The sequence below is a fragment of the Plecotus auritus genome (assembly GCF_963455305.1).
Source record: "Plecotus auritus genome assembly, chromosome: 8".
Taxonomy (NCBI): domain Eukaryota; kingdom Metazoa; phylum Chordata; class Mammalia; order Chiroptera; family Vespertilionidae; genus Plecotus; species Plecotus auritus.
The window spans coordinates 56018989-56044666 of record NC_137782.1 but is presented as its reverse complement, the minus strand read 5'-3'; the positions used below and the strand labels follow the sequence as shown (position 1 = coordinate 56044666).

General features: G+C 44.7%; 1 protein-coding gene and 1 pseudogene across 2 annotated transcripts in view; one reads left to right on the top strand and one right to left on the bottom strand.

The window, feature by feature from the left end:
* ONECUT2 (one cut homeobox 2) overlaps positions 1 to 25678 on the top strand; it is a gene marked incomplete at its 5' end in the record, with an annotated part of 61933 nt that overhangs the window by 24876 nt on the left and 11379 nt on the right. Inside the window, one exon of the mRNA XM_080683032.1 lies at positions 21831 to 24214. Coding sequence (XP_080539158.1) covers positions 21831 to 22117 — 287 coding nt within the window. The 3' untranslated portion in view covers positions 22118 to 24214. The remainder of the gene's footprint in view (positions 1 to 21830; positions 24215 to 25678) is intronic.
* Positions 17713 to 18465, bottom strand: LOC308255513 (nucleophosmin-like; annotated as a pseudogene). The gene has a single exon. The product of its transcript is annotated as a nucleophosmin-like (transcript).

Below are 25678 nucleotides of genomic sequence, written 5' to 3'. Positions count from 1 at the left end.
CATGTGTTCTAATGTACATAAGCATATATTTCTTAAGAATTCAAGTACAGGAAGTTTATTTGAAAGGTGATCCCAAAAAGCACTGGTAAAGGAGTGGAGAGATAAGACAAGGACGAGAAGAAATCCAATAATAGTTGCTTCATCAAAGCACATTTCCACCATAGGAAATTGGAGCTTAATCCTACCAAGTGTTCCTGTTTGTGTCCATAGAATACATTTCTGAGTTCTTCTGCCTGGAAAACAAGGGTGTTGGGTTATTTATCTGGCAGCTCTCATCCCCCACTGATTGGGGAAGCTCTTGGGAAGTTCCCCAACCCCTCTGGCCTGCCCTGCATATGGACAGAGCAGGGTCTGGCAACCAGAGGAAGCCCTTAGGCAAAGAGCTGAAGGTGCTGGCAGTTGGAATGGGTGAAGGCCAATACACGATAGCATCTGCAAGAAGGCAGTCTATCTAGGAGAGAACTTGGGTCATGGGGCATACATACATATATCCAACCTTATCAGATACTGCCAAACAGTTGTCTAACCTGTTGTACCAATTTCCACTCCAACTGGCAGCCTAGGAGAGAGTCCTCATTTCTTTGCCAGCACTTGGTATTGAGAGACTTACTAGAAGTAAGTCTAGTGGATGTGTAATGTTTTGAATTTGTAATTCCAGGATTACTAATAACTTTGAGCATCATTTTTATATAATTACTAGTGGCCCAGTGCATGAAATTCGGGATCGGGCCTAAACTGGCAGTCAGACATCCCTCTCACAATCCGGGACTGCTGGCTCCTAACCACTCGCCTGCTGCTTGCCTGATTGCCCCTAACCTGCTTCTGCTTGCCAGCCTGATCACCCCCTAACCACTCCCTTGCCAGCCTGATTGACACCTAACTGCTCCCCTGCCTGCCCGATTGCCCCCAAATGCCCTCCCCTGAAGACCTGGTCCCCCCAAACTGCCCTCCCCTGCAGGCCTGGTCGCCCCCAACTGCCCTCCCCTGATGGCCATCTTGTGACAACGTGGGGGCAGCCATCTTGTGACGACATGGAGGTGGCCATCTTGTGAGGGTGTGAGGGTCAATTTGCATATTACTTCTTTATTATATAGGATTGGAAGTGTGGATTTCTTCTGTGAAGTGCCCATCCAAGCATGCCTGTTTTCATATTAGGATGTCTGACTTTTTCTTATTGATTTCCAAGAGTTTTTATGTATTCTGGATTCAGGCGCTTTGTCAATCATATATGTTGCAAATATTCATGGCTCTCCTTTTACTCCCCCTCCCCTTTACTCTCTTATTCATACCTTTTGATACATAGAAGTTCTTAATTTTAATGTGCTCTAATATATAAATCTTTCTCCTTTAGATTTCTGCTTTTTCAGTCTTATGAAATCTTTCCTACCCTGGCTGGCATGGCTCAGATGGTTGAGCATCATCCCATGCACCAAAAGGTTGCCAGTTTGATCCCCAGACAGGGTGCATATGGGAGGCAGTCAATTGATGTTTCTCCCTCTCTTCCTCTCCCCTCGTCTTTCTTTAAAAAATCAATAAAACATTTTTTAAAAGAAATATTTCCTGTGATTATGAAGATACTACTCTATATTATTTTCTAATAGCTTTATTGTTTTGCCATTCACACTAATGTCTGTGATCCTTGCAGAACTTATTTGTTGTGTATGACATGAAGTAAGGGTCAAGAATTGAGCCCCACCTAATGCCTGTCCAGTTACCCTAGCTCCATTGTTGAAAGTAACACACTTTCTTGATGTTCTGCAGTACCAATGTTGTCACAGAATCAAGTGGCCATATGTGTATAGATCTGTTTATGGACTTTCTGGTCTGTTCCACTGGCCTATTGTATATTCTTTTCCCAGTACTACACCATTATAGTCTTATTGGAGGTCTTGATGGTTGATACAGCCAGTCCTCCCATCTTGTTGTTCATCATCAAGAATAGCTTGTCTATTCTTTGATTTTTTTTTTTTTTTGCATTCTCACATAGATTTTAGAATCAGTTTGTCAAATCCCCAAAACTGAAAGGAAAGAAAGAAGAAAGGGAGGGAAGGAGAGAAATCTGCTGGGATTTTGGTCAGAGATTTGATATGATCTATAGATCAATATTGAGAGATTTAAACTCTTTATAATATTGAATCATTTTATCCTTTGATTTAGGCATTCATTAAGTTCTCTAACAAAGTTTATAGTTTTCTCTGTCAAAATCTTGCATACCTATTTTTATATTTATTTCTATGTACTTGATTTTTGATCCTATTAAAAACAGTATCTTTTTCATTTTCTGTTTGTCGTGTTAGATAGAAATACAACTTATTTTTGTCTACTCCTGTTGGGTCTAGAATTCCTTTTGTTTGTTGTTGTTTTGTTAATCCTCACCCAAGGATATTTTTCCATTGATTTTTTTTTTTTTGAGAGAGAGAGTGGAAAGGAGAGGGAGAGACAGAGAGAGAGAAACATCAAAATGAAAGAGACACATCAATTGGTTGCCTTTCACATGCGCCCCAACCAGGGTGGGGAATCAAGCCTGCAATTGAGGTATGTGCACTTGTCTGGAATTGAACCTGGGACCCTTTAGTCTTCAGGCCGGCACTCTATCCATTTAGCCAAACCGTCTAGGGTGTGTCTAGAAATCTTGCTAAATTCTTACATTAATTCTAATAGTTAACCTGTATATTATCTTATATTTTCTATGTATACACAATCTATATTAATATTTGTATGTTCATCTTGTAACTGACCACCTTACTGAACTTTCTAATTAGTTCTAACAATTTGAGTATTGAGGCTCTTGGGTTTTCTAGGTTAAAATTTCATATCTATATATATAAAGAGCCAGGGTCATAACATCCAAAACGACCGAAGGCTTGACCAAATGCCAGGCTGCTCAGCAGGCTGAACTGCTGACCTCTTGGAGAGAGAGAGAGAGGCGGGGCTGATCAGTAGCGGCAGCAACTGCTGGCAAGGCCCGGAGAGAGAAGCAGGGTGATCAGAAGCAAGCCTCTCTCTCTCCCAGAGGTCAGAAGTTCAGCCCGCTCACCAGCAGTCTGGGGCGGCTGCTGATCAGCCCCGCCTCTATGATCAGGCCTGGAGACAGGCCCGGAGATGCTGACTGGCATAGAAACCAACCAATCAGAACCAAACACACTTTCTTCATGGCTGCGTAGGAGGCAGAGTTTTTGACCAATGAGAACCAAATCTGGGTGAATTGCGAGGAGCCAATGGCTGCCTAGGAGGTGGAGCTTTTGATGCTGACTGGCATAGAAACTGACCAATCAGAACCTACTCTGGGTGAACTGCAAAGGCAGAACCTAAAGTGGGGCCTGAGGAGGGATTTTAAGGGCAACAGCTGTTTGTTGTAAGGTGTAAGAAAGTGATTCAATTTTTTAATGACCAGTTTGGCAGTATAGTGCATATGGCTGGCTATCAGTCCAGATATAGGGATTATGTTTTTTTGTCTGCCAAGAGCATCTCCTCCTGCTGAAAAAGGCTCTCCCCACCCCCATTTAAACAATACTATCCTATATAATCTATACTAATAAAAGGGTAATATGCTAATTAGACTGGGTCAACCGGCCATCTTCCAGATGTCTGACTTCCTTCTGGACAAAGTCATGGTGGTGGGGGCCACGGCAGAGGCAGTTAGGGGCAATCAGGCCAGCAGGAGAAGGCAGTTGAGGGTGAGATCAGGCCTGCAGGGGAGGGCAGTTGGGGGTGAGATCAGGCTGGCAGGGGGGGCGCAGTTAGGGGTGATCAGGCCAGCAGGGGAGAGCAGTTAGGGGCAAGATCAGGCCAGCAGGGAAGGGCAGTTAGGGGCGATCAGGCAGGCAGGCAGAGAGGTTAGGGGTGATTAGGCCAGCAGGGGGGCAAGGTAGGGGCAATCAGGCCAGCAGGCAGAGGGGTTAGGGGTGGTTAGGCAGGCAGACAGAGGGACTAGGGGTGATCAGGCAGGCAGGCAGGTGAGTGGTTAAGAGCCAGTCAACCCAGATTGGAGAGGGTGAAGGCTGGGCTGAGGAACCCCCCTCCATGCATGAATTTCGTGCACCAGGCCTCTAGTTAACTTATAATGATGAGGGTGTTACTAGGTTCAAAAAGTCTGGAATCAAACTACCTGAGTGTGAATCCCAGCTTTATTACTTACTATGTAACCTTAAGTAATTGTTTAATATTCTGTGACTCAGTATCATTAATTATAAATCACCTCATAGGTTGATAGTAAAAATTAAATGAGTTAATATACTTAGAACAGTGCCTATTGAGTGATGAGCATTCAGCTCCTGTCAGCTTTTGTCATTTTATCAGTTACTTTTATTTCTTTTAAATTTTCACTTCTTATTTGTTTTTTCTTATTTTAATACTAGAGGCCTGTTGCACAAAATTTATGCACGGGGCGGGGGGTTCACTCAGCCCAGCCTGCACCCTCTCCAATCCGGGACCCCTTGGAAGATGTCTGGGACCCATGTGGGATCGGGCCTAAACCGGCAGTCGGACATCCCTCTCTCAATCTAGGACCACTGGCTCCTAACCACTCACCTGCCTGCCTGCCTAATGCCCCTAACTGCCCTCCCATGCCAGCCTGGTCCCCCCCAACTGCCCTCCTCTGCCAGCTTGGTTGCCCCCAATGGCCCTCCCCTGCAAGCCTGGTCACCCCCAACTGCCCTTGCCTGCAGGCCAGTTTTCCCCCAACTGCCCTCCCCTGCCAACATGGTCCCCCCCAACTGCCCTCCCCTGACGGCCTGGTCACCCCCAACTGCCCTCCCCTGCCGGCCTGATCGCCCCTAACTGCCTCTGCCTTGGGCCCCACCACCATGGCTTTGTCCGGAAGGAAGTCGGATGTCTGGAAGATGGCCGGTCGACCCAGTCTAATTAGCATATTACCCTTTTATTAGTATAGACTAGAGGCCCAGTGCACTTGGGGGGGATCCCTCAGTCTGGTCTGTGACCTCTCACAGTCCAGGAGCCCTCGGGGGATGTCTGACTGATGGCTTAGGCCCGCTCCCCAGGGGGAGCGGGCCTAAGCCAACAGACAGACATCCTTAGTGCTGCTACAGAGATGGGAGAGGCTCCTGCCACTGCTGCTGCACTTGCCAGCTGTGAACCCGGCTTCTGGCTGAGTGGCGCTCCCCCTGTGGGAGCACACTGATCACCAGGGATCAGCTTCTGCCTCCTGGTGGTCAGTGCGCGTCATAGCAACTGGTCATTCTGCCATTTGGTTGATTGGCATATTAGCCTTTTATTAAAAAGGATTAAATAATAGTGGTCCTTTCATGCCTCACCTGAAACTTAACACTTTGAAATATTTCTTTCTAGTTTTTGTTTTGTTTTATTGACATAATTGGTTTTTGTTTTGTTTTTCATCTGTTGAACTGGATTTGTGAATCTGATATTCAGCTCTGCAAGAGGGATATATTTTTCCAGAAGTCTTTTTCTTTTCAAACTATGTTATTCAGATAATGATGAAAAACGTTAGTTATTTGTTTTTAAACACAATTGAGATCCTGTGGCAAAAGGGGGCATGGATGCTTCTATTTTCCTGCAGATTCTTTGGTGTAGTACTTCCACAGAGGTGCTGTTGAACCACCATCCAGTTTTCCATAATGGCTGTACCAGTTTACAATCCAACCAGCAGTGAATGAGGGCTCTTTTTTCTCCACATCCTCTCCAACACTTACCTACTTGTCTTGTTGATAATAGCTATTCTAACAGGTGTGACATGGAATCTCACTGTAGTGTAGATTTGCATTTCCCTAACAGCTAGTGAAGTTGAGCATCTTTTCATATATCTGTTGGCCATTAATATGTCTTCTTGGGAGAAGTATCCTCTGCCCATTTTTAAATTGGATTGTTTGTTTGGTGTTGAGTTGTATGAGATCTTTATGTATGTTGGATATTAACCCCTTGTAAGAGCTATTGTTTGAAAATATCTTCCATTCAGTTGGTTGCTTTTTGTTGTTGTTGTTAATGGTTTCCTTTGCTGTGCAGAAGCTTTTCAGTTTAATATAGTCCTATTAATATTAGTTGAGGGCGAGATCAGGCCTGCAGGGGAGGGCAGTTGGGGGTGAGATCAGGCTGGCAAGGGGGGGGTGGCAGTTAGGGGCGATCAGGCCAGCAGGGGAGAGCAGTTAGGGGCAAGATCAGGCCAGCAGGGGTCAAATTCATAACATCTTCTCTAAGACTAAGGTCCATAACTTTAGTACCTATGTATTCTTCTATGTAATTTATTGTTTCTGATCTTATATTTAGGGTTTTGATCCATTTTTAATTAATTTCTGTGCATGCGGACAAACTGTAGTCTAGTTTCAGCTTTCCAATTTTCCCAGCATCATTTATTGAAGAGGCTTCCTCTTATCCATTGTGTGTTTTTGGATTCTTGTGAAAAATTATTTGCCCATATACATGTGGTTTTATTTCTGGCCTCTCAATTGTATTCCATTGGTCTGTGTATCTGTTTTTCTGCCAGTACTATACTGTTTTGATTATTGTTGTTCTGTAGTGTAATTTGAAATCAAAAGTCTGATATCTCTAGCTTTGTTCTTTTTTCTCAGAATTGCTTTGGATATTCAGGGTCTTTTGTGATTCCATACAAATCTGATGATTTTTTTGGGGGTGTGTGGGGGGGTGTTGTTTTGATTTGTTTTGATATATTTTTATTTATTTCAAAGAGGAAGAGAGAGGGAGAGAGAGAGAGAGAGAAGCATCAATAATGAGAGAGGATCATTGATTGGCTGCCTCCACATGCCCCACACTGAGCTGGCAACCTGGGCATGTGCCCTGACCGGGAATCGAACCCTGACCTCCTGGTTCATAGGTCAACACTCAACCACTGAGCTATGCTGGCCCAACTCAGAAGTTTTGATATATTATATTGTCATTTTCATTTGCCTTTCTATATCTTTTTATCTCATCTTGTATTTCTTTGACCAAGTCACTTTTTAGTAATACGTTGTTTAATTTCCACATATTTGTGGGTTTCCTTAGTTCCTTTTCGCAGTTGATTTCTAATTTCAAAGCACTGTGGTCAGAGAATATACTTGGTATGATTTCAGTCTTTCTTAAATTTGTCGAGGCTTGTTTTGCAACCCAACATATGGTCTGTCATTGAGAATGTTGCTTGTGCACTGGAGAAGAATGTATAATCTGATGTTCTGGGATGAAAGGCTCTGTGAATGTCAATTATGTCCATTTGGTCTAATGTGTCATTTAAGGCCAATGTTTATTGATTTTCTGTTTGGATGATCTATCTAGAGCTGTCAATGGAGTATTTAGGTTCCCTACTATGATTATATTTTTGTCAGTTTCTCACTTTAGTTCTGTTAGTAGTTGCTTTATATATTTCAGCACTCTCTGATTGGAACAGTGTTATGCCTTCTTGATATAGTGTCCCCTTTATTATTATAAAACTAGAGGCCCGGTGCATGAAATTCATGCACTCGGGGGGTGGGGTGTCCTTCAGCCTGGCCTGTGCCCTCTCGCAGTCCAGGAGCCCCATTATTGATTGCCCCACAGAGGAAGGCCTCGCCCACTGCCGCTGGCCGGGTAACCTGGGCCTTCCTCTGCAGGGCAATCATGGGGTGATGGCGGGTCCCCCCAAGCAATCGCATCACACCTGCCTTGGCAGTGGCAGTCAGTGCTGGGTCGCTGCGGCACCCGCAACCCAGGAAGGACAAAGAGGTCAGCAGTTCAGCCCGCTTGCCAGTCCCCGCCCACCCAAGCCTGCTGCACGCGCAGCCTGGCGTTCGGTCGTTTTGGATGTTACGAACCCTGGCTCGTTATACATTAGGATGCCCATCTTTGTCTCTTGTTACCTTTGTTATCTTGAAATCTATGTTGTCAGTTATAAGTATGGCTATACCTGCTTTTCTGTGGATGCTATTTTCTTGGAGAATCTTTTTCCACTCTTTCACTTTGAATCTATCTTTGTCTTTGCAGCTTAGATGTATCTCCTGAAGGCAGCATATGGTTGGGTTTTGTTTTTTTTTATCCAATCTGATACCTTTTTATTGATAAATTTAGTCCATTTAAATGTAGGATAATTACTGATGTATGAGGATTTCCTATAGCCATTGTTGTTTTCTGGTAGCTCTGTGCCTCCATTGTTTTTTTTTTTTTTTCCTTTGTGTTTCTGTCATTTTTGTTTGGTGGTATTCCATACTTTTTCCTTCTGTTTTCTCTTTTTTTTAAGTTATGTGTCTTAGTTTTGGGGGTTTTGCGTGTGTGGTTACCATTAGGTTTATGAAAAGAAAGTTTCATATATACAGTAATATATAGAGAAAACACCAAAGTGTCAATAGATGACTAGACAAAGAAGATGTGGTACATACATACCATGGATTACTGCTCAGCCATAAGAAAAGATGAAATACTGCCATTTGCAACATCATGGATGGACCTTGAGAATATTATGCTAAGCGAAATAAGTCGGTCAGAAAAAGCTAAGAACCATAATATTTTACTCATATGTGTGATATAAAACTGCAACTCATAGACACAGACAACAGTATGGTGGTTACCAGAGGGAAAGGGGTGGTGGATGGTAAAAGGTAAAGGGGGCCAAATATATGGTGATGGGAGATTATTTGACTTTGGGTAGGGAATATACAATGCAATATACAGATCATGTATCATAGAATTGTACACTTGAAACCTATATGATTTTATTAACATCACCCAAATAAATTTAAAAAAAATAAAACTGCAATGAAATATCACCTCACATTTGTTAGGATGGCTGTCTTTTTTTTTTTTTTAAGTGCTGTTAGTGTAATGAGACTCCTGTGGATGTTTGGGATGAGCCTACATGGGGCTGTTGGCCAACGCTTCTTTCGGACAATATCACAGTCTTGAGCTTTTAATTTTAATTATATTCCAGGTGAGCTGGAGTATGTCTTCAGTTATTTTTCTTTTCATAAAAGTATATAGATATACTTTTGAGTCATCATATAATAGAGACTACCTTCCTACAGGACAACCACCTAAAGTGCATAAATTGTAGCATTACCACTGCATTGTCAGTTTTGCTCTTAATTTTCTCCATTGTTGTTTATTCCTTGTTTTCCTGAAAATTTCTTAATCTTTCTCATCTCTTACCTTATCATTTTTATTACATACTGTTACTTATAGAGTTCTGTTTTCTTCTCATTTTCTATTCCTATTTCATAAAAGCCATCTCTTTTTGCATCATGTGGAGATACCAAATGACTCTCTAAAATGTTCTTTAAGTTTCTGTAGGATATTTTCAGATGAATCTCTTCTAATTTCAGATGATGGTCTCTTTTCCTGTTTTCAATTATTTTTCATGTTTCCTTTGGTCCTGTTTATGAGAAAGACCCCGTCACAGAGGGAAGGCAGGGATGGGTGGGTAGGAAGAGATTAACCAAAGAACTTATATGCATACAAGGGGCCTGGTGCACAAATTCGTGCACCGGTGGGGTCCCTTGGCCTGGCTTGCACTCTCTCGCAATCAGGGACCCCTTGGGGGATGTTGAACTGCCGGTTTCAGCCTGATTCCTGCAGGCGAGGCCGAAGGACCCCACCAGTGCATGAATGCATGCACCAGGCCTCTAAAATGCATATAAGATCTTTGGTTAATCTCTTCCCACCCTCCCCCCTCCTCCCTTCCCTCTGAGATTCATCAGTCTATTCCATGTTTTCCATGCCTGTGCATTGAGCATTTGCCTCTGGTGGTCAGTGCACATCATAGCTACCAGTCGAACAGTCAAACAGTTGAACGGTCAAATGGATGCTTAGGCTTTTATGTATATACATATGCATAACCCATGTGGTGAAGGGCAGGGGCAGGAGTGGGCTAAAAGAGGTCAATGGGGAAAAGGGAGCAACATCTATAATACTTTCAACAATAAAGATAAATTAAAAAAAATAGACCCAGTCAGGTCTGAAGTGGTCCATTGAAGGTGTGTATGCATTCCTCATGACCTCCTTTCAGGATGGTAGAGCACTCACCCTCAGACCTGCACTAAATTGCCAATTGATACATCTACCCTAGCACCTAACATCTCACCTGCTTTCTTGTAATTTGGCCCTGCTGGACTGATATGGGCTCATCTGCGTCCACTCCCGGGTAGCTGACAAGCTGGTTAAATGGAACATGTACTTCCATCCCTAATATACTACACACCAAAGCCTCCTCTTCTCCCTATCCTCACCCAGAGCACTCAGGAAACTACAGCTGCTGGGATGTGACCTACCACCGCTGGGGTCCCTCTTCCCCACACCCCCTCATTTTTGTTGTCTGAGAGTTGCAGTTCTCAATTGGTAGGTGAAAGTGAGTGGACAACACCCTGACTGTTTCAAAAGGCAACACCTATCAAGTGAGTGATGGCTGCTTAATTTGAATGTGTGAAAGCTGGAGGACTCAGGTGTTATTTTTTTAAGTCCGGTTCCATTGGCCTGTGTTTAGGTAGAAATTCCTCAGAAATACCTCCATACAGGTTGATTGCAGTTCTGCTTTTCAGCTTGGTGAGTTTTTTTATTCTAGGTTAGCTATTTTCAATCATTTTCATCTCATGGCACACACAAACTAATTACTAAAATTTGTGGCACACCAAAAAATATATTTTTGCCGATCTGAGCAAACAGAGTAGGTATAACTTTGATTCATCTACACTGGATGGCTATTGTGTTGGCTGGTATCATTTTTTTAATTTGACAATCTAAGGGAAAAGAGGTCAGTGCCCCTGACTAAATAGGCAGGTATTGCATCTTTTAAAAATTATTGTGGTGCCCTGGCCAGTGTTGCTCAGTTGGTTGGGCATCATCCCTTTTGTTGGGCAAAAGGTTGCCAGTTCAATTCCCAGTAGGGGGTGTGCAGGAGGCAGCCAATCAATGTTTCACTATTACATCGATGTTTTTATCTCTCCCTCTCCTTCCCCCTCTCTCTAAAAATCAATTTTTTAAAAAAATTTTTAAATAAAGGCAGATCCCTATATCCTTTTAAAAAATTATTGTGGCACACTGGTTGAAAATTGCTGTTCTAGGTCTTTGAGACGATCTTAGTGGGAGGTGAGGAGAGGCTGCACCAAGGCTGTCTTAGCCATTTTAAGCCAGATGTTCCTGTCCAGAGTTAAATGTTTGTTTTTAGCAACTCAGGACTTCCTGGGTGGCTTGCAGGAATGAAGTTTTGTGGCAGAACAAAAGGTGTCCCTTTGCCAGGCTTCCGCATAGGCAGAATAGACTATCAGGAATTGTGAATTCAGACTGAGAGCCCTAAGAGATTTATTCTAATGGTCAAGTGGGGAGTAAAAGCCCCAGTGGATTAGCGATGAGGGTATTTGGGTTCTCAGGGCTTGCCACTGACTACCTCTGGGCAGTGTTTGGGAAATCATGTTACCTCTTTTTTTCTTTTTTTACCAGCTGGCCTGGAATATCAGCTATTAGAAACCAGTTCCTTGGGGCTCCCCTTTTTCTCTGAGAGTTTCTGCTGAAAGGGAAGCCGAAGTAGAAGGCACATCGGTGCTGGGCATGCAAGCTCCAGTGCTCAGCAGAACCTGCTGGGAAGGGACCCCTGGAGGAGCTCAGGCAACATGAGATGCAGAGGCCTAGTGCCCTCCTCTAGGAGATGCGCTTTCTGTGGCCAACCTGGGCCTTTTCCAGGCCCACCTCTGTATAAGCAAGTTGGCAGACATCCAAGGACCCCCATTTCCTGAGTTCCCTTCAGTGCCTTTGTATTGAAGGTAAAAATAGGGAAGGAAATAAAACTTGCTTTCCCCTTTGAGGCACCAAAACTAGAATAGTGGCTGGCTTTCATTTGATAATAAATGCACACTAGGGAGTTCCTGTAACACTTGTCATGACCAACCTGCTTATGATCCTCCCAACACCCAAGTGAAGGCATGGGAGGGTGGGGGTGTAGAGGCAGCAGAAGGTTATCATTGATCATCCATGCGAGAGGAAGAGGGTGCTGCAAGGAAACTCACATAGGCAGAAATTTGCCCCAGATCAGAATGAAGCCAAGGTGTGGCTTCAGGCATTGAATGCTGCTGGGAGCGTAATAAACCAAGCCCCCTGGACTTCTGCATCTCTGCACTTGGGACATGACTCCTTTCTGCCATCCCCAGAACAAGTGTCCCTGCTCTCTTGTCCCTTCTCATTTTCTCTCTCTCCTCTCTCCCTCCAGCTCCCGCATCCCTCCTCCTACCCCCTTACCGGCAATGTTTGCTCCAAGAAGTCAGGCAGTAGCTCTCTCACTGGCATGTAGGTTGTTCAACCTGAGTGCCCTCCACATGTCCAGGATAATTCGCCAAATGGCATAGAGGTTTGTCTGGCCAGGGCTTTGGCTGCACTCAGAGCCATTAGGGAGTAATAAGAGGGATGAAACCCAACGACCAAGGATGGCTCCAAGTCCATTTGTGTGGTGTGTCTTCCTTGTCTCTGTCCTTGGTCTCCCTAATAGATGTTGGTCTGGATGGCGCTGGCTACACTGCCTGAGTGGATTGGCATCTGGTCCATGAGGAATGCCAGCTCCCAACCTGGAGACAAAGCCATTAAGTTTCCCATCAGGCTCAGGCCAGGGTCAGTTGGAGAAGGAGAGTGAAATTCAAGTTTAGCTCTCAGGAGCCAAGATCATAGTACTGTCTCCGTAGTAGTCTGGACCAAGGTGGCCTTTGACAATAAGCTCAGGAAATCACAGAGAAGCAGGGAAAACTGCAAAGCATCTGAGAACTATTTATAGCTTCTACATTTTAGAGAGCACAAGATAATCAAATCATGAGTTGAAAAGATCGTGTCCCTTGCAGCCCTTCTGCTTTCATCAAGAATTCTACCTCCCCAATGGGTGATCAGTGTTCCTGTTACCCTCTGGCCCTCAGTGACTGATGGACATGCTTAGAGCCTGAGCCCCAAGTCTCATGTGTCAGAACCCTCCTCTTCATGTCCCCTGTAGCAGTGAGCCAAGACCCGTCCCTGCATCGCTAAGATATATCAGCATCAGTAGCTTCCTGAACAGTAAATATCTCTATATATAAAAGCATAAGCGACCATCCAACAGTTTGACCATTCACCCGGTAGCTGTGATGCACACTGACCACAAGGGGGCAGACACTCAACGCAGGAATAGAAACCACAGGCATGGAAACAGGAACAGACTGATGAATCTCAGAGGGAAGTGGGGTGGGAGGGAGGGCGGGATGAGATTAACCAAAGATCTTATATGCACACTAGAGGTCCAGTGCACGGATTCGTGCACGAGTGGTGTCCCTAGGCTTGGCCTGCGGGGATCCAGCTGAAACCAGTTCTCCGACATCCCCCAAGGGGTCCTGGATCGCGAGAGGGTGCACGCCAGGCCGAGGGACCCCACCTGTGCACAAATCCATGCACCGGGCCTCTAGTGTACTATAACAGTGTATAACTCTTCTATTCTTGTCTCCCTATTTGAATGCAAGGGATCCTGCTATTTTTTAAAGCTCTTAAATATGCAAATTTGTTCCAGAGGAAGGGCTCGGTATTCTATCAGTACCAAAGGGCCACCTCTTCAGAGCAGGCAAGTCCAAGGAGTTTATTTCTCCTCTTTTTTCCTCAAAATCCTACAGGTTTCTTGGAACAAGGCTGGATATACATATGAGAACTTACTTTGTAATGGATTTTTCCAGTACAACTCCAGCCCCTGTGTGTGTGCGCCCTCCTTGCTGGAGAGGGTCACTCTCCCCCTTCGCACTAGCCCTTGTTAAAGGGCACCTTCAGGCTCTCAGGCTGAAAGGTAGAAATGAGTCTCGTTAGGCAGAGTTTCCAAAGCCATAATATACTGGGAGGCTGAATGTCAGCGCTGACAAATGCACACCCTGATGACTTCCTTCCCCTTCCCTCCCCTGCTCCATGGCAAGATCACATTGAACTATTCAGGGAAAGTATTTACTGAATGCAAGGAGGATAGAGCACTTGTGCATTATTTATGAGGGGCTAACAATACTCATCATATGTAGACTGTATTTGGACATAAATTAGTGATGTTCAGAAACGCCAGTGGTCCAAAGCCTATTAGGATCTCTGACATATATGTGAAAACGCATCACAGTCTTACCTTTCCATAAGGCTGGGAATTGGCTATGAGACAACTTTACAATGAAAACAAAAATCTTTAACCTTTTCTTTGCTGTTAGCCCTCTGGACAGTTTACCATCAAGGAAGTATTGGGAAATCATTTCTAATTTTGAATTCCTAGCCTCATCTTTCTCCTTTCTCTATGAAGAAGGGATATTTACATTTACTGAGTGCCTGTTATATACCGAGCATTACAGCTAGCTTCTTAATGTCCAGAGTGTGAGCATTAGTATCCTCATATTATAGATGAGGAAACTGAGGCTCAAGGTCATGCAGCTGATAAGTGGCTAATGTGGAATTTGCAACAGGTCTCAATGTCTAACTGAGGCTTCTTAACTTACATTTGACCCACCCGCTGGGCAGAAAGCAAAAGTTCTTCTTGGCTTCTATATCAGTTATCTGTGGCCACAATAATGCTACATTACACAGAACCACAAAACCAGTGGCATATAGCCATGAACATTTATTCTTGCTCAGGAGTCTACAGATCAGCTGGGTGACTCTGCCAATCCAGACCTTGTTGAAGTGGTCTTAGCTGGACTTGCTCCTGCGCCTGCAGTCAGCTGCTGGGGCCACTGACCCACGCTGGCCTGGGCTTGTCTCCTGCTGGCCAGGCAGCATCCCCAGGGTGTGAACAAAGCACACTGCTTTCTGAGGTCTGGGCTAGAACTGCCACACTCACATCTGCCACATTGGGTTGACCAAAGCAAATCACCAGGCCAGCCCAGATCCACAGGAAAGGTGAACAAATTCTCCCTTGTGCTGGGAGGAGCTGCAGTCACATTGCAGGGGGATAGTTGCTAGGAGGGAAGAATTGGGGCCAATTTTGCAATTAGTCTGCCTTAGTTCCCTCCTCTGGGCTGCTTGCCCCCTTGGGAACACCCACTTCCTGTAAGCCTCAGTTCCCTCTGCTCCCTCCTCTCCAAGCCTCTTCTTATTCATGCTAAGGAGCAGAAAGACTGCAGAGAACTAAATCAGCCCTCTTCCCCTGGGGAAGGGGGCAGTCAGTCTGGCAAGGGTTAGCCTTCAACCAACCTGATCAGTACCAGCCAGTAGGTGTCAGGGGTCTAGGGCTGAGAGAAGCAGGTCTTCCATGGGTCTTGAAAACAACTCCAAGATAGGTCTTTCTCTGCCTGAATCCCATGCCCAGGGCTGATCATTTCAGCTGACATCTGTTTTGCTGGTGGAGCGGGATTCCCCTCCTCTCCAGGGACGCTGACCCTCACCTTCCCCTGGGCATCTCTCTGGCCACAGCACTAGGGCACCAGGTGTCAGGTGAAGTGTGGTTTCAGAACAACCCCCAGCCTGCATCTGCCTCACAGAACCAATCAGATCCTGTCTCCCTTAACCAACACACACACACACACACACACACACACACACACACACACACAGAACTGAGGTCCAGACACAAGCCCTTCCAGGGAAGACCAAAGGGGAAACTGAGGCAGGCAGGGGTAGCCCTCTGCCTACCCCCCACTTTGCTTCTCCCTACCACTCTGCCCTCCTCTCCCCTCCCCACCAACAGATGCCCTGACTTCCAGCAACCCTCAGCATGCAAATACCAAAAGATCTTTCTCATAGGACTGAAAATTAGTGGTGGGTGAAAAGCAGACTTTTCTGGCAGGCTAGTTACTGACCTCTGTGGTCGGCATCTGGGCTTCTCCCCACCTGCAAGTTCAAGGAAAGCAAAGTACATCATGTTTTGAGGCCTCCTAAACATTTTCCTCCATTCCCGGGGCTATCCCTCACCGTCTTGCCTCTCTTCAAATCAAGCCAACCCCCTTCTGAAGTGAGTCCCCCTGGCTTTATAACTTTGCCTCATGCCCAACCACACATCTTCATGCTGCCCATATATGGGTGCTGGACAGAGCTGTGGCCATTTACTCTGGGTGCTTGAGGACAGCTGGATTCCTGAAGATGCCCAGGAGCAGCCTGACCATATAGGGGCCCAGTGGGAGGCAGGAGAAAGGTCAGTGCTGGAGGCCACTTGTGTCTTTCCTGGTTCGGAAAGATCAGCTACAGGGAGTGGCACGTCCTTGAAGACGCACCATCTTTATATCATTTCTGACCCTCCGAGGGAGAAGAGCATGGTGGCCAGGAGGGAAGAGGCAAGTTGGCATCTCAAGATCTTGAGGGAGGTGTTTCCCTCTTATTTCACCCTGGGAACCCAGTAGTTTAAAAAATGTGTCTATCCATGACCCTGGACCCTGGATTCCTCAAGCAGTAACCGACCCTTTGTTGTTAACCACAGATGCCTCTACTTGTCCATATCTACCTGCCAGTCCCAGTCCCAGGAAACAGCCAGCATTCTCAATCTGAGCTGATGCTATTTCTGCCCCAAAGAGGTGGGGAATGAGAAATGGAGAAAAAGATAGAAACAGGTGTCAGGGGTCTAGGGCTGAGAGCAGCAGGTGGTGGTGGGGGGACAGGGAAGGCACTGTAGCTTGGGTAGAGAGCTTCATTGTAGATAAACAAATGATTTCTCCTAGTCTTTAAAATAGAAACGAGCTCTCAAACCTCCATGGCCCACATAGAGGCCACTACCTGTGGAGAGGAGGGGAGGGCAGGTAGCTGAGGACTCTCAGCATCCACAACCCCTCCTCACCATCTTGCAATATTAAGTATCAACCTATACATGCCCTTCTGATTTTATCCTACAAGAGGGAGGAGAAGTAGATCCAAGTGGCCTCACGCTTTCTAGTGGCAGAGCCTTCCTGGAGTAGCTGGAACCCGGCAGTGATGGGACCCATCCACACCAATGCTGAGCACCCACCATCTGTTGGGTTTTTAATGCACATTCCTGGGTTTTGGGAGCTACTTGGGATTTTCCTAACTCTTTAGAAGTGGGTATTTGACTGTAGAGTATAATTTTTTTTTAAGATTTTTTATTGATTTTTAGAGGAAAGGAAAGGGAGAAACATTGATGTGAGAGTGAAACATCGATTGGCTGCATCCTGCATGCTCCCTACCGGGCATGGAGCCCACAACCCAGGCATGTGCCCTGACCAGGAATCAAACAGGCAGGCAACCTTTCAGTGCACAGGATAATGCTCAACCAACTGAGCCACTGTGGCCTGTGTTTTTTGATTGTTTTTTGGGGGGGTGTATTTTTTTATTCATTCAAGTATTTCCTGAGCAGCTAGGTAGATACAAAGGTGTTTAAAACATGGTCAAAGAGGTGAGGCAAATGAACAAGTAGAGTAGGAAGAAAAGTTCACTGAATCACAGTAGTCAAAAGAAAAGTGCTTTAGGACTGTGGTCGGCAAACTCATTAGTTAACAGAGCCAAATATCAACAGTACAACAATTGAAATTTCTTTTGAGAGCCAAATTTTTTAAATTTAAACTTCTTCTAACGCCACTTCTTCAAAATAGACTCACCCAGGCCGTGGTATTTTGTGGAAGAGCCACACTCAAGGGGCCAATGAGCCGCATGTGGCTCGCGAGCCACAGTTTGCCGACCACTGCTTTAGAAGATTAAGGTGAGATTGCTTTTAGCCTGGAAGGGGGCATGGGTGGGTGATAAGTCAGGAAGGGCATTGAAATTAAAATAGAAGACTTCAGTCTGGACTGTTGATGATGCTCAGCATGGACTATATTTATCTCTCCTTTTCCTCTTTCCCCATCTTTGGGCTTAATTTACCAGTAGTGCCAGGATTATTCAATGTATTTTTTCTATACTTGCTTTGTATTTTTGCTTTAATGTCTTCTACAGAACTAGGTGCTTTCAGCGTTTTAGGCGTTTGTTTGTTCTTTGCTGTTTTTTGAAGGATTCTTGACTGTTTAATCTTGGTGTTGATGGCTTTGAGTCTTTTCCATTCTGGTTTGATCTTTGTGTTTGGCTGGAGTATCTTGTGCAAATTCCTTTACTGGAGCTTTTTCTCCAGCTTTTTCTTCTTCATCCTCCTCCTCCTCCTCATCTTCATCATCTTCTTCTTCATCATCTTCATTAGCAACAACTTTTTTCTGTGAAACTTTGCTAGCACTTTCAAGGGCAGAACACATTCTGGATATACTTAGAAGTTTTACATCCTCCTCTTCATCTTCGGACTCTGCATCTTCTCCACAGCTACTAAGTGCTATCCACAAAGATGCATGGACCCTGAACCACACTTCAACCATAAGACCACAGGGGCTGTTATTTCAAAGCCACCAAAGGAAACCGTGAGCTTCCAGACATTTCCAGAGTTGCCAGTGTTAACTGTCATTGGACTGCCTTCGCAATTCATCGCCTCTGCTTCAGCAATGAATCCTTTGCACCAGCCCCTAAGCTGGCCACTCATAAAGATAATCAGTGCTCCTTTTCATCATTATCCACCTTAAAGTGATAATCTTTGTCAGCCTTGAGTTCACAACTGAAAAGATAGTTCTGGGGCCTCAGAGGGCTCATGTCTATGTCAATCAAATCTTCCATGGGGTGGTAGCATGCACTTAGTGGGGAGAGAAGGTGGACAGAGATAAACAACTTCTATTCCCCAGAACAGACACATTGGACGGAATCACACCAGGGAAAGCTCTCCCTCTTTTTATTTTCCTTCAGCCCTTGACCAACTGCTTTTGTGGGCAAGAATCATGGGGTGAATACTGTTAGCGTTTGTTATTTCTGTAACTGTCAGAAGTGGTGGGCAACCTGGCTCTTTGAAACGTGGAGAAATAAGTACCTGGTAGCATAAAAAATATAAAAAGGAATTGTGGATGGCATTGTCAGAGGTAAGAACTGGGCAGGTTATGTACCTACTGCCTCATTATTTTGGGCTCTCAGACTGGTACATTTGTAGACCACAGGCTACTGCCTGGCATCCGGTGGCTTTGGGCAGCTCTTGGGAAGGCATACACGGATCTATTGCTCTGTTCTTTCTCTGCAGTTTGCTGTATTAAGCCTTTAACATTTTCTCTTAAGTTTGATATGTGTGTATGTGTGTGTCTGTGTGATCTTCAGATACTCCATATGTAATCTTCAAATATTACCACTGGTTGGACAAGGTGAAGCTGCCAACACTGTCTAAACACTCCATTAAAAACACAAATAAAGCATTATCTGAAGAATGGTCAGTATTAGTATGAAAACTGAAGGCTGTTTTGTTAATCCAAAGGAGCATGAATTGACATAGGGTCTCAGCCAATGTTTATAGAAGATACCTGCCCAGAGTTGGTTATCAGGGGGCTTCATCAGAATCCCACAGATGAAGGCTTGGCACCAGCTGTCCCAGGAAGTTGGGCAGGAACAATAGTCTGGGGACCTGAGATGGCAGTGTGCTTAAGCACACTGGCTCCCATGTCTCCCAGAGGCCCGAGGAGGTATATAAGAGTATAGGTTCCAGAACCCTGCCCCACACAGTGGGACCCCCAGAGCCTTGTGCCCAGAGCATAAGGGCCGTTTCTGTAGAGAAAGATGGAGATACTGAAGGACTGGATTCTTGCCCTGGGTCTGCAGCAAATTTGGAATATGATCTCAGGTCAGTCCCTTACCCTCTGGGTCTCCATTTATTTTGTTTTAAAATGAAAACAATTCTGCCTGCTTATCTTCCTCGGGATTGCTGGGTTACTCCAGTGAGAGGGAGGGTGGAGAGGGAGCATTCACGTAATGTTACTCACGTAGGCCTCTATAGAGGTGAGCATCATTATTTCCATCATTCAGGTCAGGAAGACAGGCACTGAGGGGTTAAGGAATTTGCCCAGGTCCCATGAAGGAGCCCAGATTTGGAACTTTTCATTCCTTCAAGGTGCTCCTCTGAGATTTTAGAAATCAGGTAGAGGCTTGGTCTTCAAACTGAGGCATGTGGACCAGCAGCATCACCTGGGAGCTTGTTAGAAATGCAGATGCTCAGGCCCTTGCCCAGGCTGCCTGCATTAGAGTCTGCATTTGAACGAGTTTCCAGGTGATTCCTGTGCACCTTAAAGTTTGGAAGCACTGTTGTCAAAGAGTTGAGATTAGATGAGAGAGAGTACATGTGAGAATGAGATTATGGCAAACATGCATCATTTAACAAAAATATAAGGTCCTCACAGGGATGAGCAAAGAAGGAATCTTTACTGGGAAACCTGTCCGCTGTTTCAGCCTTTTCTGAGTTCCGTTCCAGGGGGAGCCTGATCTGAGAAGTCCAGACCTCCCAGAAGAACAGGCTTTCAGGTGGAAACAAATGCGTGTGTGTGTGTGTGTGTGTGTGTGTGTGTGTGTGTGTGTGTGTGTGTTTAAAATTCAAAGATAGCAGGATTACTTTTCTTTTTCAAAATGAAAGAAGGAAAAGTCAGGAAGAAAGAATTTAACAAAGCAAAGTGTCATCACTTTTTATTTATGTCAGGAGGGATTCCTTTATGGGAGACAGCATCCAGCATCCACCAGGTAGGGTGGCCAGTTAGGTGGGGGGAAGTTCAGCTTCCAGAATATCTTTCCAATGAGGGTTGGTCCTCAGGTTAGAATCCTAAGACCCATCAGAGTGAAGGCTGTTCCCCTGGCCCTCAGCCGGCATTGGAGAGCGGCCCCCCTGCACGTTGCTCCCTAAGAATGCAACCAGCTTGAAGAGTATGGAAAAGCATCGGGCAGCATCCCGAACTGCTGGTCTTGGAGGAGCATCACTCTGGCACGAAGAGATTCTCAATCTGGGGCCAGAATGTCCAGCAGGATCTACTTCGGGGAAGGGTGCTGGATGCAGTGCCTCTCCTCCTTGCTTTTTCCAATGAACTCTGCTGAGACTACACAGCATCCCTGGGCGAGCTGGGATTTCTTACCAGTGACTTTTAACACATGTTCCCATGTTGAAATTTGTAATACGTGTGCACTGCGTTACTTAACCCTTAGAAGTCACTTTTCTGAGAACAAATCTGTTTGTAAAGTGTACATTCTGGAAAGAGTCAGGACACTACTTGTCATTAGCCTCCCAAACCTTCATTTATGTTCATGGCCCCAGAAAGAGCCAACTGGGAATATCTCACAGACCTGATCCCGGCCTTTGAGAACTCGTACGGGAAGGCAGACTTAGTGACACATAAATTAATGTCCTGGCTGCAGATGTCAATCCAGATGTGGGTACACATCTGCTAAATCAGAGACTGCACATACTAATTGACATACCAAGGACCCTGAGGTCCTGTCATTTTAACTTGGGGTTCTTCCACCACTCTCAGCCCTGGTCTTCTTGTATTGGCATCACTTCAGACTAGCCAAATTAGAATAGGCTAAACCAATTTTTTCATAGTCTTTCCCTCCCTATTTTTTTTTCTTAAAATTTCAAAAGTCTGGAAGAAGGGGATTTAGGTCGGGATGATACCATCATTCTATCACTTCTAATTTCATTCTGTTAACAGTTTTTTGAAGCATGTAGGTAGAAGCTTTGATTTTGAAACATCATGCACTTTTTAAGTTTTGACTTCCAACAGTAATTTCAGATCAGTTGTAACAATTCTCAAGAATGAATATGAAAGAGACACTGCCTAACCAGTCTCCCCTAGGGACCTGGAGTCCTAACTCCCTTCCCAGACCCTGATTTCAGATTACAGAAATTTAAGGCGGGGGGGGGGAGGTGAAGGCGAGGTGGAAAAAGCAACTGGTTCCAAACCAGACTGGAAAACAGCCCCGCTGTCTTCTTTCTCCCTCCGCATACAGACTGATGCCTTCTGTCGCCTGGAGATGAGCTGGGAAGGCTGGTTATTGACAGCTGGGCAATTTACACAATAAAGTTTAACAGTTTACATCCCCTTGTCTGACTTTGTCGATGTTTTCAATAGATCACCTTCTTGGGAGCCAGGACTGACTCTCTCCTTCCTCTCTTTCCCTTCCAGCATGCAAACGCAAAGAGCAAGAACCAAACAAAGACAGGAACAATTCCCAGAAGAAATCCCGCCTGGTGTTCACTGACCTCCAACGCCGAACACTCTTTGCCATCTTCAAGGAGAACAAGCGCCCATCAAAAGAGATGCAGATCACCATTTCCCAGCAGCTGGGCCTGGAGCTCACAACCGTCAGCAACTTCTTCATGAACGCCCGGCGCCGTAGCCTGGAGAAGTGGCAGGACGACCTGAGCACCGGGGGCTCCTCGTCCACCTCCAGCACTTGTACCAAAGCCTGATGGAAGGACTCTCAGTTGGGCACAAGTCACCTCCAAATGAGGAAAACACATACCAAAAGAAAACACAAAGGAAAAAGACACTGGATTCTTAGCTGGGGCCCTTCACTGGTGATTTGAAAGCACAATTCTCTTGAAAAGAAACTTCTAGCTGTAATCATAGGCCAGGTGTTCTTTTTTGTTTTGTTTTTAATGGCTATGGAGCCCAAGTGCAAGCTGAAAATTAATCTCTTTGAACCGGACTTTGTCCTCTGAGCATGCTGAGCATCTCAGAAACCCAAATGGGGCCGTCCTGGAGTAAGTTCATTTCAGTAGTGTCAACCAAGCTCAGGACTGCTTAAAATGTCAACAGCCCCACTTGGGGTCCTATCAACCTCTTGCGGTCAGAGTTCTCACCAGTAACTGTGGGAATTCCACCTGAGTTTGGGCTCCCAAGATGCTACTTTAAAAGAAGACTCTAGCAACCAGAATGACCTCATTTGCTTTCCAAGTGCTTAGCCACATCACACCACATACACCAAAGTTCACAGCCATAACATAAAAAACATCGAATATAATAATTACTGAGCACAAGTATTAAATATGAAGTTAAAAACAAACAAACAAACCCAAGGACCTGTTTTTCCAACTCAGGCATCTTTTCATTGAATGGTTTTGAAAGCTTTAAGTTGGTCCAGTTTACAATTTTCTTTCCTTTACCTCCTGAAAATCTAATATGGTCTTGGATCCATCAAAACAACAAATCAGTTCACTTGAGCTCAAAGTATCAAGCACAACGAAGATAAACAGAGAAGAAAGGAAGGTTTTGGATTCACCACCTCTGGATTTTCAAGACACCGATTGTGAAGTCATTAGGGAATCATTGGGAATAAGGCTTCAAGCACATTTTGCAGTTTGCTACAAATTCTGTTTGTACATAATGCAGACGCACACTCAGGAGGCCAATTTAACTGTTATGGTACACGGAGCAAATGCAGCATTTTAAAAGATCTAGATTTTTTTAGGTCATTAATGTATCCTTCTTGGTTGTTAGTCACCTGGTTCCTCCTATTGTGCATTCTGACCACCATGTAACTCATTCTCACTCTTTCAGATTTGGGTTGTTCTCTCGTCCATCCCATTGGTAGGGATGTTTTCAGTGTTTTCTAACAAGAAAAAAAAATAGTAATTCAAATCGCCATACATGTTATGCATCTAGTCCTAAACCTCTTCCATTGTTAAATTGTCCTAGAAAAACAGCTGAATAAAACTGGAGAAAACACAGCACACCAAAGAAGCAGAATACTGCAAACCAAAGACATTTGTTACTTGCCATTTTCTAGCCTAAAAATACTGTGATTACTTTTAGAAATCAGAAAACCTCTGCAATTCCGAATGGCATTCAGCTCTTGCATTTGGCTCACCATCAGGCTGAGCAGATAGGCTATGCCAAGGACATCAGCCAAGCCACCCAGGGAGTGGCTGTCACCTTCCAACAGCAAGCAGGAGAGCGCCCACAGAACTCTGGGAGATTGCGAAGGTCACGATGTGCATATTTACCAGTGAATGGCCCCAGGTGGGCACCATGGGGGTGTTCAAAGCAAGCCAAACGCTGCAATGATTCTTTACAGACACTTGAGACTGACTTTTTTTTATGAATTACTTAATCGAAACCAAAGAAACTTTTTCTGCACCTACTTCTGCAACAAACAAAACTGTCCCATTAAGGTGAATAAGTAAATATGTAAATCAATGAAAATCACCACCAAGAAGAAGGAAGCACGCCAGAAAAAAAAAAATACAGTGAGACACACTGTGTTCAAACAGACCTCTTGGGACATTTTTTGGAAGCAGATTTTAAAGAAAGGGTTGAGACAAGAATGGAAATAAGGAAAACGCCTCAATGGCTGCTGCTTCATTTGACAACTCACGCGGTAATCTTAAAGTTGAAGATTGTCTTTAATTTGTGCCTATGCAGTTTTTCAAAAGAACACGGAACAGAGCAACAGAAACCTCAACAGCTACAATACCAAAGATGAGGATTTCTCACACCTTTTGTTTCAGTTCATTATCTCCTCTTGCCTGGCTATCATACTAATAGTACCATTGATCTGTATAAAGGTAATCAATTTTGTTTCTGAGCAACGAAAGGAAAGGGTCATTTATTTGATTTTATTGTTTCGATTTCATTTTGTTTTATGGCTTTCTACCCCAATATGGAATCTCTCAAAAGGTTCCATGGACTCCAAGTTTAAGATGTTGGCATAGTGAACGACTCTCTTCTCTCTGCTCTGCAGAGTGTGGGGAATGGTAGTGTCATTTGAATGTTCTTTGCTAATCCCTTAGACTTAAGGTTCCTTCTTTGTTCAGTCTTATCATCAGGGGAAGGGAGGGGAGGGGAGTGAGGGTCAGGGTTAGGGGTCTTGGTGACACATCCTCGCCCAAGCCACAGAACCAAAGAGTTTATAGAGGAATTGACAGCCTCATTTGATTGCTACATCCTAACAGGGCTTCATTTGGGGGTGGGGGGAAACATGTAAAAATAATTGCCAGTTTCTACTTTTCTATTAGCTTTTTAAAAATCAGCTGTAAAGTTGCATTTCTAAAGAAAGATATATATATATATATAATATATGAACACATATATAGATTCAACTTGACATTGGTGATAACCCCAAAATTATTGCTGCCCAAATTCATGTCTTGTTTTTGTCAAGTGTTTCATTGATTAAGTATTCCGTTCAGAATTTTGCTCATTTCTCATGCCATCCCAGAGTTCATTTACCACTGTGGATGACTTGGAGTATTCACATTTCTGTGAAAATTCCTGAGAAAGGTTGAAAGTCAAGTGCAAGCTTGATAAGCTGTTGATAGATGGATCCATAGTGAAAATGAATTTTATTTGTATTTGGAGTCATCGCTAATCTATGCCTCAACCATGATCAAGGTGGTGAGGCCCATCCCCAGACCCGCCCCAGAACTAGGCCAGGGCCAGTGGTGTGCTCATCTTCTGGGAAGGCTCCATGGTCCATTCCCACCAGTTACGGAGATGAGGCCAGCCCAGAAATCTGTTCTCCAGGAGCTTCCCAGTCCCAGGTGTTCTAGATCCTCCTGGTGAGTAGATCTACTAAAGGGACTTCTCAAAGGGGAAGCACCTACCATTGCAGTGGGTTAATCAGGTTTCCTCAGGTTGGTAATTACCGAATTGCATAGACAAGCCTGTGTATAACCACAGCTGGCTCTGGGGTAAGGCCAGTGGTGTTGTGGGGTGGAGGTGGGTCTCAGTCCTGGAGAGAAAATACAAAGCAGGGTCCTGTCCCTGGGAGCCCCATTGTCCCTTGTCCCACTTCTCACTCCCACCATGTGGGTCTCCCTTCTCAGTGGCAGCAGCCATGGAGTTGCGACTCTCCTGGACTTCTGTCATTCACCCTACCTGGGGCTGTTCCTTGACTTTTCCATGTCTCTTTGTCTCTTGCTCATACTCCATGTCTCCTTTGTCAAATGACCAAAAAGAGCATTATTTCAGCAGGGGAATGCTCCATATTGGTTGATAAAAATGAATTCCAACGTGCATATTTCCAAATG